The sequence below is a fragment of the Cyprinodon tularosa genome, unplaced genomic scaffold, assembly GCF_016077235.1.
Source record: "Cyprinodon tularosa strain WSP-4 unplaced genomic scaffold, ASM1607723v1 ctg362, whole genome shotgun sequence".
Taxonomy (NCBI): Eukaryota; Metazoa; Chordata; class Actinopteri; order Cyprinodontiformes; family Cyprinodontidae; genus Cyprinodon; species Cyprinodon tularosa.
The window spans coordinates 48,343-65,000 of record NW_024039077.1 but is presented as its reverse complement, the minus strand read 5'-3'; the positions used below and the strand labels follow the sequence as shown (position 1 = coordinate 65,000).

At 41.6% G+C, this 16,658-nt stretch overlaps 1 protein-coding gene across 1 annotated transcript in view; it reads right to left on the bottom strand.

The window, feature by feature from the left end:
• Positions 1 to 3,105: 3,105 nt before the first annotated feature.
• xirp2a (xin actin binding repeat containing 2a) overlaps positions 3,106 to 16,658 on the bottom strand; it is a 47,516-nt gene continuing 33,963 nt past the window's right edge. Inside the window, exons 7-9 of the mRNA XM_038295884.1 lie at positions 6,206 to 15,437; positions 3,351 to 3,484; positions 3,106 to 3,248 (exon numbers count right to left, since the gene is read on the bottom strand). Coding sequence (XP_038151812.1) covers positions 3,390 to 3,484; positions 6,206 to 15,437 — 9,327 coding nt within the window. The 3' untranslated portion in view covers positions 3,106 to 3,248; positions 3,351 to 3,389. The remainder of the gene's footprint in view (positions 3,249 to 3,350; positions 3,485 to 6,205; positions 15,438 to 16,658) is intronic.

Below are 16,658 nucleotides of genomic sequence, written 5' to 3'. Positions count from 1 at the left end.
GCTCTCCCTTAGAGATAGGGTGAGAAGCTCGGTCATCCGGGAGGGACTCGGAGTAGAGCCGCTGCTCCTCCACGTCGAGAGGAGCCAGTTGAGGTGGCTTGGGCATCTGTTTAGGATGCCTCCTGGACGCCTCCCTGGTGAGGTGTTCCGGGCACGTCCCACCGGGGGGAGGCCCCGGGGAAGACCCAGGACACGCTGGAGAGACTATGTTTCTCGGCTGGCCTGGGAACGCCTTGGGGTTCCTCCTGAAGAGCTGGAAGAAGTGGCTGGGGAGAGGGAAGTCTGGGCCTCCCTTCTTAAGCTGCTGCCCCCGCGACCCGACCCCGGATAAGCGGAGGAAGATGGATGGATGGATAGAAGAAAACCTGACTAGCAAGGTTGTATTTAGCCCCTTTTATTTAGGTACCCATAAAATAAAACAAATAAGGACTTAAAACCTCATCACAGTATTTTGTGGTTCTAACGCCACAGCGATAAAATTGACAAAAACACACATTAATCTTTGAAGTTCTTCTCAGGTAACTGTTTAGCTTTGGCTCCATATCACAGCAATCATAGCCCCACAATTACAAATAATGCTCCAAAAAGAAAAGATAACTATTTAAAATAGGTTTTTTGAAGACACCAGTAACATAAAAGTGATTATAACTAAATTTAAGTCCATATTCTTTGAATTTGCCAATGCCGCAAATGAAAAAAATGAAGAAAGAAATATTAAAAAATACAAATTCAAAACTCATCCATTTTTTTTGTTTGTTTTTTCAACATTGCTAATTATAATTTATTGCTTAGGCAATAAATCCAAAATTGTTATGACAATAAATTTATCATGACAGCAATACACGTTATGCTAAATGCCACCCATATTTTATACTGAAATATAATGACAAAGGTAGTTATACCAAACTTTATTTTGGGGTGTTAAAGTTGGGTGACTTCATGACGAAATAACAAAAAAATTATTATAGTTATTTAAATCTATTTCTGCTGGTTTGTCACATGAAATAAACAGAATATATGGGAATTAGTTATTTGTGGAAGAGAAATTACAAAAAAGGTAATAAAGTTTTCAAGGCAGTGTACGCTATTAAAGATGTTAATGCGGAAAGAAAAGAATGTGGGAAGTTTCTTCAGCTTTGGGGCTTTAAATTCCTTTTTAAGCTGTTAACATGACAATAATATTGGTCACTATATAAGCAGCAGTGGTGTCAAAAGTACAGTACACACATGTCACTTTGGTAGAAGTATAGATACTGCAGTTTATAAACGCTCTGGTAAAAGTTGAAGTATCAACTTGACCTCTTTACTCAAGTAAAACTGAAAAAGTATGTGATCCAAAAACTACTTAAAGTATAAAAGTATAAAGTAAGCTTAAAAAAAAGCAGCCAGATGCCCCTATATGAATTGAAAGCTCAAATTTTCGAAAAATGTTTCTGCAACGCAGAAGCAGACGACCTGGTTTCTGAGTATAAATCAGCCTTTAGGCCTCATGTTACATAGTCAAATGTGAGACTTTAATTTTAAAACACAAGAAAGACACAAAAAAAAAAGGAAAAGAGGTGAAAGTTTTTATTCAGACACAAAGAAAGCTGATGAAACTACGTAACGTACAAGGTGCACACCAGGTGCTTTCAGTCAGCATCAAACAAAGCAAGATAATGAATAAAAGAGCCATTTTAACATCAGTACAAAACAGTAATTTCAGAGCAGCTCGTCTCTCCATGGACACAGATGGGAAATTACATATTGTCAAGCAATGCCTGATTGTTAGCTGAATCGGCCAAATTCAAGAGCTATCCTCGCTATCATAGCATCTGTTCCTCTTGATGATCTCCTCCACTGTCAGGCCTTCTTCCTCCTCTGCCCAGACACAATTTTCCCGCTTCTCTACACTCTGGTCAGCAGCAGAGAAAACGCCGCTCTCTTTCTCTTCATCTTCCCTCCTCTCATCTCTTGTTCCTAGCCCGAAATCCAAAAGGTCATCTAACGCAGACACTGCTGAACTCTCCCCGGCAGATGGACTGAAAACGTCGGATTTGAAATCAGATAGCAAATCAGAGCTGCTGCTTGTACCTGGGTCGGCGGAAATATCCTCAAGGAAGCTCGATGTGCCAATCTTTTGCTCCGAGGCTGTGTGTTGGAAAGCAAGCTCTCCCACGCCTGTGAGGAAATACGTGTCTGATGGGGAGCTTGTGGCTTCGGTATGTTTGGCGTCTGAGGGCACAAAAGCGTCGTCCCTCTGCAACAAATGAAGCACTTCACTGGGTATCCATTCCAGGTCGTTACAGGGATTAGCTTGAGGGGAATCAGAAAGACTCCGCTCGTCCTCATTAAAGCTTTGACCCAGGAGTTTCAGGTCATACAAGCTCTGACTATTATCACCGTCATTATTATTGTTATTATTGGAATTTCCATTTTGCTCCTGTCTTACTGCTGTGTCCTCATCTATTGTTGTGACCTTTACTGTCTCCCTGTTGCTCACGATGTCATTATTTCCTTTCTCTACCTCCTCCTGTTCCTCCTTTTTAAAAGCCATACTTTCCACCTTCTCTGCACTCTTCTCTTCATTTGCCTCCAGCACCTCCATGCTTCCCTCGCCTTTGCTGACATTCTCTTTGCTTTCTTCTTTTTTCTCCACTCCAACCTGCACTTCAGAGTGCATTTCTGAGCCCACTTGTTGAATAGTATCAGAGAGACTGTTTGATTCCTTTCTCTCATGAGTGTGAGTATTAGGTGCAGGTTCCTTGAAAGATGCTGCAGCAGAGGAGGATGTTGTAGACTCTACTTTTAAACACTCACTATCAGCTTCCTGGGGTCCGTTTTGTTCTTGAACAGAAGCCTCAATTAATGGAGGTATGGTAGGGTCATTTGGGAGGTAATTTTCTTGATGCGATACCTCCGAAGGGGGCCATGAAGGTTTCAATAACTTCAACTCCTCCTCAACGGTGAAGGTTTTCTTTGGAGAGTCCGTCTGCGGAGGCCAAACCACTGATATCTTGCTCGCGGGCCTTTTGTTTTCCTCTACTAATTTACCGACAGTCGTCTGCGTAGAGGGATATCTGGAATTTACGGCTTTCTTCTCAGGTGTTGGTGATTTCGTTGGTGAATTCTTCTGGTTTTTATTATTCCAAAGTTCTTTGTGTGGCTTTTGTCCAAATCCTTCATCATAATTTCCTTTGGACTTGAAGAGTTGCTTGTAATGTGGCTTGCAGAACATTCGTCCATGGAGAGAGGCGTAGTTACCGAGACTATTTCAAAACGATAAAAAAAAAAAAAAAGGACAACAGTTAACTCATAACAAAAAAAAAAAACATACTGTAAAAATCTTTTGCAATGTGACTTAACACCACCTTAGTTTGCCTTTGCAGTGTTCACAGCGAAAGCAGCTTTTATGGAAGTTTTGTTTGTCTGCGATCAGAGATTCCATGGGGTACACCCTCTTCCGACACACCCTGCACAGCTCGGACTCTGGAATTCGAATTTTCTGAAAAGAAAATAATAGCATTAATTTTTCCACACATATGAATTATTTAGAAAACCATGATTAATATTCTGGGTAGAACAGGAAAAAACTGTTCTATAAACTGAAAGGGGTATTCCACTTTAAGGAAAAACCAAAACCCTAAACTGCTCTCTCATTTTGTGACACTGCAGCAATAAATAAAAACACATCCTACTTGGTGTGAACTAAGTCCTGTCATATCTGTAGTATGTGTCTCTGTTTTTTCCTTTTCTTTTATTTGTCTTGTGTTTTTCAAGTACTGTAGTTAAGCCCCCAACGAGACCAAGGTCTTAGTCCTGGCCTCTAAAGGTGTTGGCCTTGTCTCCATACTCCTTGATTGATGTAGTCTTGGCTTCAACACTATGTTTTACTTTTAATGGATAGTTGCTTCACTTAGGTCGTTATGCAATCATATTATTCTTTTTCTAGAAATGTATGGCGGAATGTTTATGAGTGCCCCTAAATAGTCGACATAATTATAAGCTGAATTGATCAGAAAGTAGGCCAGGTTCCCTACAGTTGGAGCCACTCAGATCAATAATTGGAATCTGCCTTTTTTTTAACACCGAATTTTAAACACTGAATCTTTTTAACACCGAATTTTAAGCACTACATTTTTTTTAGACATTGAATTCCTTACACTCAATTTTTATCTAGTAAAAATTCACCAGCTGCAAAAATTTAGCTGCAAATGTGTTGACCTTTTGGTGAACTTAAGCCAAAGCAATCTACACTCAATAGAGTCAAGCAGCTTTTTTTCTTCTTCATTTCGGCCAACAGCCGGTTTGCCGCCGGCCGCTTCTTCCGGATCAAACCAAGATCAAGTGTAGATTGCTTTGGCTTAAGTTCACCAAAAGTTCAACACATTTGCAGCTGAATTTTTGCAGCTGAATTTTTTTGCGGCTGAATTTTTTTGCAGCTGAATTTTTGCAGCTGAATTTTTGGAGGTGAATTTTTTTGCGGCTGAATTTTTTTGCAGCTGAATTTTTGCAGCTGAATTTTTGGAGGTGAATTTTTTTGCTGCTGAATTTTTTTGCAGCTGAATTTTTGCGGCTGAATTTTTTTGCAGCTGAATTTTTTGCAGCTAAATTTTTGCAGGTGAATTTTTTTCTGGTGAATTTTTACCGGATTAAAATTGAGTGTAAGGAATTCAATGTCTAAAAAAATGTAGTGTTTAAAATTCGGAGTTAAAAAAAATTCAGTGTTTAAAATTCGGTGTTTAAAAATGGCAGATTACAATGAGACTGTTTTTCATATCATTGTTCCTTCATTGTTTTAATTTTCACACAGGACAAATATTATTTCTATAATACTGCTGCAAAAAAACCCTACTTTAAGAGGATATTCTGTGGCATGAGATGACACTGAATTTCTTAAAAAGCAATATTTCTTCTAACAATTTACTTCAACTTGAGGACGGGAAAATTCACTTTCTGTATAAGCTCTTAATTTCCACTTCTTTATTTTATAAAGTTGTGGATGTTTGTGTTTTTTTTTTTGCTTATATTTTGCCCTGGATGGCAGGTAAAAAATATTTAAAGGACCTATTATCTTCTTCAGAACAACTAGTTCTTCTATTGTGACCATAAAACTTAAGCAACATCGTCATATTTTCTTGCAACATTTAAACTTATTTCTATTTTACACATCTTTTATAGCTTAAAGATAATTTAAGTTAAATAATCTGTTTAGTACCTGAGGGACTATTGCTGATTTTGGCAACATTAAAGGTTGTTCTTTTCGTCAGAGAATTTAAAAAACTGGTGGTCATTGTTCTTGCTGAAGGTTGGACCTGAGTGTCTGTATGTAAGCATCAGTTTCTATGCTTATTAATCTGACTGAGGTACTTTGTGTTTCTCTATCTTAAAAGCCAAAAATAATACAGACAAAAACATGTTCAACGGCTATTTACATTTTGGCAACAGACTAAATTGGAACTTTTACTTTTGAACCTTGTTTTATCTGAAATTTCCAACATTAGCTGTAAATAGCAAATGGATTTGATATTTTGCATATCTATGTGAATTATTTTTATTAAAATTTGGCCTGAAAATTAAAAAAAATTAACTGATAAAGCAAAACATTAATGATCTCTGCCCAGAATATTTCTCATTTCAGTTTTAGTGATTAATTCAACATCAAAAGAAAAAAAAAAAAGCATTTTGTGAGAGTAAAGCAATTTTTTTTACGGGTGGTAATTATGTCAACTGTTTTAGTAATTCAATCATATTAGTATCCGAGTTATAGCACATATACACCCAATTTTCTTAATTGCTTAAAAATGTCCAGAAGGCCAGTGGCTCAGTATAAAAAAAAACATGAATAAAAATGATGGTTTTCTTCATGCAGTCTTCTCTTTCATTCAGAGAAATCAGCATAGCACACTGAGGAGGCAGAATTATTAGCTGAATATGTCAGACTATGCCTGCTTCACACATCAGAGGCATGAATAAACAGAACCGAGTGCAACCGCTGAATACAAAAAGCTTTGAAACTGTCAGTTGCCAAACTGTGTGCTGCTCCAATTTTAAGAGCAATGAAAAGGGAGAAAAAAAACAAGCGACACAAACAACATAATCCCATAAAAAAGTATTTAAGACAAATGTTAATGCTTCAACTCCTTTCACTCAGTGTAAGTAATGTCTCAAAGAACTTAACACACCAGGCCTTTTTAGTATTCCCATGCTGGGATGTTCCGTTTACCCGTCACAACAGTCTCCTGCTGGTGTGTTATAGTTTGGGAGGTCCTCTGCTCTGTGACACTAAAACCCAGGTTCTGGAAGACTCCTTGGCTCTCAGCCCATGACTGCTGGAAGTTTTTAAGCATTTCCTCTGTGGACGCCTCGGCGGGCACAGAGACAGTTGGGACTCTACCCCTCACCACATCAGCATAGGAAGGAGGGTTCCCGCGAGTCAGCAAACTCCCAGAATGCATTTCACTCCTCGTCTCTCTGGTGATGTTACCAAAGTCATCAACACTGCAGAACTGCTCAGTGACCGAAGTCGTTTCAGCTTGCCCCAGTGGCTGAGGTTCTCGACGTTCTATTTGTTCTCTGAGCTCTCGGGCTGCTTGGGAACCATGCTCTCCCGTCTCAAACACGTCTTTTATTGCTTTGACGTTTAAAGTAGGGATTTCTTCAGTTCTTGGAGTGTGTACTTCAGCTTCTGCATCCTCGGTATCACTCCCCAGTCTGTCTGAAATGACAATAGGATCCTTCCTTGCGTAAATCTTAGGCTGAGGAGACTCAAATTTGTTCACCAGCTTGGATAAATCAACTCTTGGTAGATCTTCTTTCAGAAGGTCTATGGTTACAGCCTCAGGAGTGTCCTCAGTATCAGGTCCCAAACGTTCTGGGATGTCAATAGGATCCTTTCTGGTATACATCTTGTTCACTTCAGACTTTTGTGCATCCTCAAAGAAAGACTTTTTGTCCCTAACAGTCATCATGGAATCCACCATCTCCGTTACATCCATCACTCCTTGTTCACTTCTGTCAACAACAGTCTCGGTGTCACTGAGCGAGGATGTGCGCTCTCTTTCGGAGGTAAAATACTCTGGTAAGGGCATGGGAGGAGGTGGCGTCATTCCACGTGAAAGTTTTGAGGTGGTATCCCTCAATTTCATGAGCTTTTCGGAGCGGCTAAGGGTTGGAGATGGCGTGGCTCTGCTGAAAGTGGACGTAGGAGTGTAAGTTCTGCGAGGAGGGGGCGGCGGTGTCCCAACTGACTTGTAGGGCGGAGGAGAAGGTGTCACTCCAAGCGGTGAGTCCACTCTCCTTGATTCAATTGTGATAAAAGTAGGTGACGGTGTACGAATGCTTGCTAAGGGGGAAGACATTCTATAGTCGGTCATTTCACTCAGATCCTGATGGACTCTGCTTTCTTGGACCGACTTTTTCTCTTCCACCATTTTCTTTTCTGTTTTGAACAAACCACTGCTAGCCTTTGACAACTTCACAGTTGCCCCACTGAGGACCTTCATGTCTGGCTTTGGAGCCACAGGTGGAGGCACTGGTGAAGGAACTGTTGGAGGAACGTTGGGGTTGTCTTTTTCAACTTTCACTTTCTTTTCTACAGTTGTCAAGCTTTTCTCCAAAACTGTGAGTTTTGTCTGAATGACATGTTTCACATAAGCCATCATCTCTTTAAGCTTCTTCTTGCTTTGCTGTTTAGCAAGTTCACTAATATTCTTTTTCTCATCTGAGCTCATGGCCCATTCAGGAACTTCGTCTATAACTGCTCTCACAGAGTTAGAATCCACTTTGCTTGATACACCTTCCATTTCTTTTATTCTAGCAACCAGTTTCTGGATCACAATGCATTTCTCTGAATCTGTAATCTCTTTAGGCTGAGCTTCAGCTTTGTGAGATATTCTACTTACACTGTCAGTTAACAATTCCCTTGAATCATCCTTTGACTTTCCTGCCTTTCCCTGGATTTTAGCAGTATCTGTTAATTGTAGCTTCGTTTGCTGTTTCATGTGAACCGCCTCTTTCTTCTTGAGTTCCTGCTGTACCACTGTCTCAGACACTACAACCTCTTTGCGTGTTTGAACGTGCTCTGTCTTCATGCTCTGCTGGTTATGGGAGACTGACACCAGGCTTTGTCCTTGATGGGTTGGCACAGGTGTTACCATAGCCACCACAGGTGCCGAAACACTAACTGATGGTGACAACTTTACTTCAGGCTCATTTTTTCCTGCCTGCTTTCCTGCTTTCTTCTTGTGAACCTTCACTTCGAACTCCTTCATGGGTGGCGGCACCTGATTTTTATTCTCTTTCACTTCTGTTTTCATCTCAGTTCTTGCTGAGGTAAGCTGGTTGCTCTCCAAATGCACCTTTGATTCAACTCTCTGTGACACCTGACTTTTCTCTCTTTGTGAATGAGTTTCGGTTTTCATTATTTCCTTTTGCCCCAAACATTCAGACCTCTCCTCTGTCTTGTCTGTTGGCATTTTAAATGTCTTCACTTTGAAACTTGGAGATACCTTTGGAATTTTAGTTGGCTGAGAGGGACTAATTTTTCCCTCCTGTGGCAGAGGAACATTAATATTCTTTACATCGTCTGTTTTCAATGTGACTGCTGCCTGGCTTTGAAGATTTACATTATCCCGGACAGCGCTCTGTGTGGTAGCGACAGACATGCTGCTGGATTTCTTAATAAACTGCTGCTGCTCCGTGACTGAGACAGCATTTGAGCATGACTGGATTTGTTTTTCTATGGCCTTGTGATGAGACTGAGACACAAAGTTATCCACTGAGGTAAGGGCCTTTTCAATGGCTTCAGAGCTAGAAACTTGCTTTTTATCTAAGGACACATTTGAGGATAAATGGGCTGGCTTTTTATTTATTACAGAGATTGACGCTTTGCTCAGAGGAATTTGGGAGGGGGTTTTCTTGGCAGGGGAGTCTTGAACCTTAAGTTCTTCCTCATTCTTGGATTTTGTTACTTGCAAAGACTCTTCCATTTTAGTGCTCTCTGATGCAGAGATTTCTGCACTTGTAGCTGAGGGTGGCATTTTTATCTGTGGGGAAGTTGGAGTCAAGACTTTAACTCTTTCTTCCTCTTCTTTTTCCTGCCTTTGCTGGCGGTATCTTTCCTCCGCAAGCATTAAAGGGGTTTTAAATTTTCGAGCATATGGCCGGTCCTTCTGTGTTGGAGCAGGCTCTGGAGTTGGAGGCAGTCTAATAGGAGGGACAAACACCTTTTTGGGTGGCTGTGGACTTTGCTTTTGCTCTGGTTTTATAACTGGAATGCTTGAAATTCTTGCTGATGAAACTGCATCTGTTTTAGGCTGGCTCCTTGCTTCCATCTGATGGACTGCTTCCAGTTTTGTATCTTGAGCTTTAATTTCTTCTTTACAGACAGCTGACATTGCTGTTTCATGACTGGGAGGAACCTGAGGTGAAGGGGGTGGAGGGTTTGGTTGTTTTTTCTGCCACTTGGGTTTAACTTGAATGGGTTGTTTCTGTGGTTCAGGTTGCTTGGGAACTTTAAATAAAGGTCTTCCAGCAGGCTTTGATTGCTTTGCCGGGGGAAGTTGAGGCAATCCATTGAGTTCTTGCTGTGATGGAGGTGGAGGAAGAAAATCTTGTCCTCCAACAGACGATAGAGCTGAAGGAGGGGGAGGCGGGGGGAAAAATTCAGCATCAGACTTAATGCAATCCACCGGAGGTGGAGGGGGTGGAGGTGGCAGGTCGCTGTCCTGCCTCATCATGTGAGGCCGGGAACTGGGTGTTGCTGGGTTTTCTGTCACTGGTGATGGTGGTGGAGGCAGGGAGAACTCAGACTCTGAGGGTGGAGGGGGTGAGGTGGGGGGAGGAGGGAAGTGAATCTCTGGCTTTGACTTTTTGATGACTCCTTTCCCTTTGATGTCGAGGTTTCTGTGATCACCCTTTAAACTTTTAAAATTCTGCTTTTGTCCTATGGCCTTGTTCTCCATTTGTTTCAGCGATTGTTGCTCTGATACCATTACATTTTGTTTATGCATGCTGGTCTTCTCAGTCACTGTAGTTTGCACCTGTTTGATTGTTTTTGTCTCACATATTTGCTTGTTTGAAATATTCATCTGTGCTATGTTTTGCACTTCTTTCATCGTAGTCACTTCCGCAGCTTTATTCTCTGTTTGATCATTAATAGTCTTCTGCATATTCTTTATCATAATAGGCTTAGGAGCTTGTGTTTTGTGTGGGGGCAGCACTTTGTCTTTTTGTTCTGTTATGCTCTTCTGATGAGAGGCCCCAGCAGAATTGTCTGTTTTGACTACAGCAACAGAGTGGTCCTCTTGGGTTATTACCTGCGTTTTCAGCGATTTGCTTTCATGGTGCCTCTGTGTGTGCCTCTGTGACTCACTGTTCTGAGAGAGGTTTTTCACAGTGGTAGTTGGAGTGAGTGCAACATCCTCACTCATGGCTTCATGTGAGCTTTCATGCTCCACTTGCTTTACACTTGATGGATTTTTCATAGGCACTTTTGCTTTCTTGGTATGATGCATTCGTTTCTTGTTTGAATACTGTTTTCTTTGCATCAGAGACTTTATTGCCCCTTGAACATCACCCTTAACAACCTCTTCTTTTTCCACGTTCATCGCCTCTTGGCCTTCATAAAGAGATTTTATGGATGTTTTCACATCTCCTTCAACGCTTCCTCTGCGTTGTAATTTTGGAGAGGTGGTCGGCTCCAGCAGCAGCTGAATTGTGGCTTTAACATCCCCTTGCTTACTCACTTGATGTTGGTAGGTTTTTTTCTCACTTGATGCTTCATGCAAATTTTGCATGGCGCTATAAATGTCTCCTCTAAGGATCTCCTCTTTCTCTAGCTCTTTAACAGCTTGCTTAGCCTCCTCTAGGCATTTCAGAGTACCTTTGACATCACCAGGAACTAAATCATCAACAGTTGCTTCTGTTTTCGAGGTGGAAGATTTCTCCAGTGATTCAAGAGCACCTCTTATGTTACCCTTGATGATTTCAGGCTTTTCCATTTCCTTGGCTTGAGTTTTGGCCTCCTCAAGAGATTTCAAAGTGTTAGGAATATCCCCCTTAACTACCTCCTCTTTTTCAACTACCACTTTTTGATTGATGGCTTGAGTCAATAAATCAAGAGCCGCAGTGAGATCGCCTTTTACAATGTCCTTTTCCTCCAAGTTTTTATAGGCCTCAGTGGGCTCTGTCATAAACACTTTAACAATGCTGTGAACATCACCTGGTACTATGTCATCTTCTGCCACCGTGCGACCAATCTGCTGCTGACTTCTTCGCAACAACAGTTTGGTCTCCTCAATGTCCCCGCCAATGATGCTCTCCTTTTGCACCTCTTCATGAACCTCTTCAGATTCAGACTTAAGCTGTTTGAGGTAGTCAAGGGCTCCAGACTCAATGCATGTTGTATAAAAGCTGACATTACCCCTTTCCGTCTCCCCAATTCTTATCTTTTTAGAGTCCTCTTCTCCTGAGTTTGACAGAAGACGGTGAAGAGTTTTGCTGACATTCCCTTGAATTATATCCTCTTTCGCCATACTAGACTGCTCCTCTTTATTAAGTAGAGAATAGATAGTCATCTTAACATCTCCTTTCTCATCTTCTTGAATAAGAATGCCACGCTTGGAGGAACCTTCTTTCTTGAGCAGGTTGTTAATTGCCTCTTGAATATCACCACGGATAACTACCTCTTTTTGAACACTTGTTCCTTTCTCCTGGAACAGCTGTTTCACTGTGTTGTTGATATCTCCTCGTTCCTCTTTATCAATAGTTATAACTCTTTCAACTGTGTCTGTGCGATTCAGAAGGTTCATCATTATATTACTCAAATCTCCTCTAATGATATCCTCCTTTTGGATTTGTGGAACCTCCTGGTTCATGAGTTTGTACTTTGCCATGCGTACATCACCGATTTCATCTGCCTCAATTAGAATACCCTGGGAGTCAACCATTTTTTGGCAGTAAAGTTCTTGAAGTGTCTCCGTGATACTCTTTCCAATTATCTCTGTCTTTTCCACACTGCTTTCATTGAATTCATGAAATGGAGTGGTTTCAAACAGCCATGTAGTTGTCTTCACATCTGCTTGTGGGATTTGCTCTTTAACCACAGCAGGCTCTGTGCCATCAGTCTCTTTGATTCTGTCTAGGGGATGCCTCTCAAAGAGCCACACAGACTGTTTAACATCCCCTTTCATCACTTCCTCCTTTGTCACTCTCTCCATTGCATCATACTCTTCACTATCACTGCGGATCTCATCGATTGTGCGGGTTTCAAACATCCAAGTCGCAGATCTGACGTCGCCCTTCTGAATTTCACTCACACTTACAGTTCTGATGTACTTTTTGGACAACTCATCTGTCTCAAATCGTTGTTTGTTTGTCTTTACATCACCCCCTTGGATATCTGCAACTGTTTTTGATCTGACTTTTATTTCCTCTGTAATTTCATCTAGAGGTTGAGTTTCAAATTTCCACCGAGCAGAGGTTACATCTCCTTTATTAATGCCTTCTTCAGTCACAGCTTTGATAATATAGACCTCCTCTGAATCTCTAATTGAATCCAAGGGTTTTGTCTCAAACAGCCACCGAGCCCCCACCACATCTCCCCTCATGATTTCCTCTTTAGTTACAGTTGTCACCTCATGATAGTGGCCCTCCTTATCACGAATGGCATATAGTGGCTGAGTTTCAAACATCATTGTGTAATTTTTCACATCTCCTTTTACAATTTCATCTCCAAATATATTAGAGAATGTTGAAATATTTGTCTCGGTGGACTCATCTTTGATTTGATCCAGAGAGTATGTCTCAAAAATGAAGCGGCCCTTGTCAACGTCGCCTCCCTTAACATCTGTTATAGTCCGAATCTCCCTCGTCTTTGTGCTGTCGTCACAGATGGCATCCATTGGCTGGTTCTCAAACATCCAGGTACAGTTGCCCACATTTCCTTTTTGAATGTCCTCAGCCTGCTGCTTCTTCAGCTTTAGCATAGTTTCTTCTGACGTAGAGCTCATTATATCAGAAGAGCGATTTTCAAAGATGTACTTCATCCTGGAAACATCTCCAGACTGGATGTTGATCTCAGTGACCCTCCTAAAAGAACTATTGTCCTCACCTGTGATGTTTTCAAGATTCTCTGTTTCAAACAGAAATCGAGCCATCTTCACGTCCTTCCCTTGAATGTCCTCTTGCTTTACTGTGCAGGTCTTTATAATTGTCTCCGTTTCTGACTCGGTGTGATCCCGAATGTTGTCGAGCGTTTGGGTCTCAAAGAGCCAAGTGCATGTTTTCACATCACCTTTTTGCATTGCCTCCACCTCTGCTTCACTCTTTTCTACCTTTTCATACAGAACATCCATCGGTTGGGTCTCAAACAGCCACCTACAAGTTTTGACATCCCCCTTTTCAATTTTAATATTTTCCTTTGTCTTATTTTCTTCATCCTCAAAGTTACTGAAATATTTTATAGCATCCAGAGGCTGTGTTTCAAACAACCACTTGGCTGTTTTGACATCTCCTGACTCAATCTCTTGCTTGGAAATCCCTTTTATGATCTGGAATTTATTAATGCTTTCGTCAAACTCGTCAATCGGGCGAGTTTCGAACATCCACCTGCAGCTGCGCACATCTCCCTTCACAATTTCTTCACGCCTCACTGTCCTTACCTCATGGTAGTGACCCGAGCTGTCCTGCATTGCATACATTGGAGTGGTTTCAAACAGGACTCTGTTGGATTTAACTGATCCACTTGGGACGCCTTCTACTTGAATTTTCTGTGATCCTTCACATTTACTCAAATCTAAAGTTTCAAAGATCTCTTTGAAGTTTGTCACATCTACTTTGTCATGGGCTTCGATGTTCACAGTTCTTGTTATCTCCTTCTTTTCCTCCTGTATGCTCTCCAGCGGCTGGCTTTCAAAAACCCATCTTTGATGCCTCACATCACCCTTCTCTTCCTCAGAAGCAATCATTTTCTTAAGTTTACCTACTTCAGGGAGCTCTTTTAAATTTTCCATAGGTACCGTTTCAAATCGATGTTTGGTTGATTGCACATCTCCACCTACAATCTGCTCTGGGGTCAAAGGTCGGGCATTGGCATTGTCTTTCAGAGTATCCATTGGCTGTGTTTCAAAAACAAGACAATGTCTCTTAACATCTGCTCCAATTATTTGCTCCCTCTGATATTTGGAGATCTCCCATTCCTCATCCTTAATGGTATCAAGAGTCTTTGTCTCGAAAAGCCACCTGCCTTTGTTCACTCCACCTTGAATGTTGTCCTCCATGGAAATGCCACATATCAACTTTACTTTAGCAGGATCTTTGTTTATCATATCCAGAGGCTGGGTCTCAAACATCCATCGAGATGTCGTCACATCTCCTTTCTCAGTTTCCTCCCGGCGGATGGTGGTAATTTCCAGCATTTCACCAGAGTCCCCCCTGATGACACACATAGGCTGTGTCTCGAACATACGAGTGGTTGTCTTCACATCCCCCTTTATCTCTTCAAGCTCAGACTTCAAGTTCAGGAAGTAACTCTCTTCGATGGTTTCTGTTTTACCCAGAGAATCTAAATGTTGGGTCTCAAAGAGGTACCTGGCAGTTTTCACATCTCCGCCAGAGATTTCTTTGGTGACAACACTCTCATTCTCGTGTTCTTCTTGGTGGATCCTATTTAGGCAATCCAGTGGCTGGGTTTCGAAAAGCCAGGTTGCAGTGCGGACATCCCCTCGTGCGAGATCAGTCTGTTTCTCTGATTCTTGGCTTGCATTCTCAGTCTCAGCCCCCAGGGCGTCCATAGGTTGAGTCTCAAACATCCAAGCTGTGTATCTAACATCTTTGCCTGCTATGATTTCCTGCTGGGTAATATTCTTCTCCTCACTTTCATCTGGGGAGTCATCTTTAATTGCATCAAGTGGCTTATTTTCAAACATCCAACGCATTGACTGCACTTCCCCTTTAAGGATTTCCTCCCACTCAAGGTATTCTCTATCAGGGCTTGAGCATCCACTGGAGCTGCTGCCATCATTTTCAAACATATGACATGTCTGCTGGACGTCTCCTACTATTTCCATGCTTTCCAACGCCGCTTTCTCTGCCTCTGTAAGTTGACTCATAAAGTCTTCCTCCAGGTTCTTGCGCACTTCTGGATGTATGTGCTTGTAGAGGCGCTTCAGCTCGGCCATGCTCTTGTGTTTGAAGTACTGTTTCTTATCATGGATAACCTTTTGTTGAGAGCCTGTCTTTTTGGACTGGGGAGAGATGTTATGTTCTTGTGTTACCTGCACCAGGTTTTCGGGTGGTGGAGGAAATTGTTCTGTTGCCTTAAAGGCCACTGATGAGCTTGATGCAACTGCAGAAGCAGCTTTTACAGTGGAAGATGAATCATAACTTGTTACAGTTGAAGTTTTGGATGACTGGTTTCCTGGCGCCCACTGAAACTGGTTGAAATCAACATCTACCTGTGGTTCATTAATTATTTCATTAATGGAAAGAGGGGAAAGTAGAAGAATAGGAAAATTAGAGAAGATTTCTCAAGTGACATAACAGAGAGAACAGAGAGAAAACAACTAAATACAGGTGCTGGTCATAAAATTAGAATATCATGAAAAAGTAGATTGATTTCAGTAATTCCATTTAAAAAGTGAAACTTGTATATTATATTCATACATTACATACAAACTCATATATTTCAGATGTTTATTTTGTTTAATTTTGATGATTACAAATGACAACAAATGAAAATCTCAAATTCATCATATCAGAAAATTAGAATATTGTGAAAAGGTTCAAAATTGATGGCCCCTGGTGCCACACTCTAATCAGCTAATTAACTCAAACCACCTGCAAAAGCCTTTAAATGGTCTTTCAGTCTAGTTCTATAGGCTACACAATCATGGGGAAGACTGCTGACTTGACAGTTGTCCAAAAGACGACCATCGACACCTTGCACAAGGAGGGCAAGACACAAAAGGTCATCGCTAAAGAGGCTGGCTGTTCACAGAGCTCAGTGTCCAAGCACATTAATAGAGAGGCGAAGGGAAGGAAAAGATGTGGTCGAAAAAAGTGTACAAGCAAGAGAGATAACCGCACCCTGGAGAGGATTGTGAAACAAAACCCATTCAAAAATGTGGGGGAGATTCACAAAGAGTGGACTGCAGCTGGAGTGAGTGCTTCAAGAACCACCACACACAGACGTATGAAAGACATGGGTTTCTGCTGTCGCATTCCTTGTGTCAAGCCACTCTTGAACCACAGACAGCGTCAGAAGCGTCTTGCCTGGGCTAAAGAGAAACAGGACTGGACTGCTGGTGAGTGGTCCAAAGTCATGTTCTCTGATGAAAGTAAATTTTGCATTTCCTTTGGAAATCAAGGTCCCAGAGTCTGGAGGAAAAGAAGAGAGGCACTTCATCCACGTTGCTTGAAGTCCAGTGTAAAGTTTCCACAGTCAGTGATGGTTTGGGGTGCCATGTCATCTGCTGGTGTTGGTCCATTGTGTTTTCTGAGGTCCAGGGTCAACGCAGCCACATACCAGGAAGTTTTAGAGCACTTCATGCTTCCTGCAGCTGACCAACTTTTTGGAGATGCAGATTTCATTTTCCAACAGGACTTGGCACCTGCACACAGTGCCAAAGCTACCAGTACCTGGTTGAAGGACCATGGTATCCCTGTTCTTAATTGGC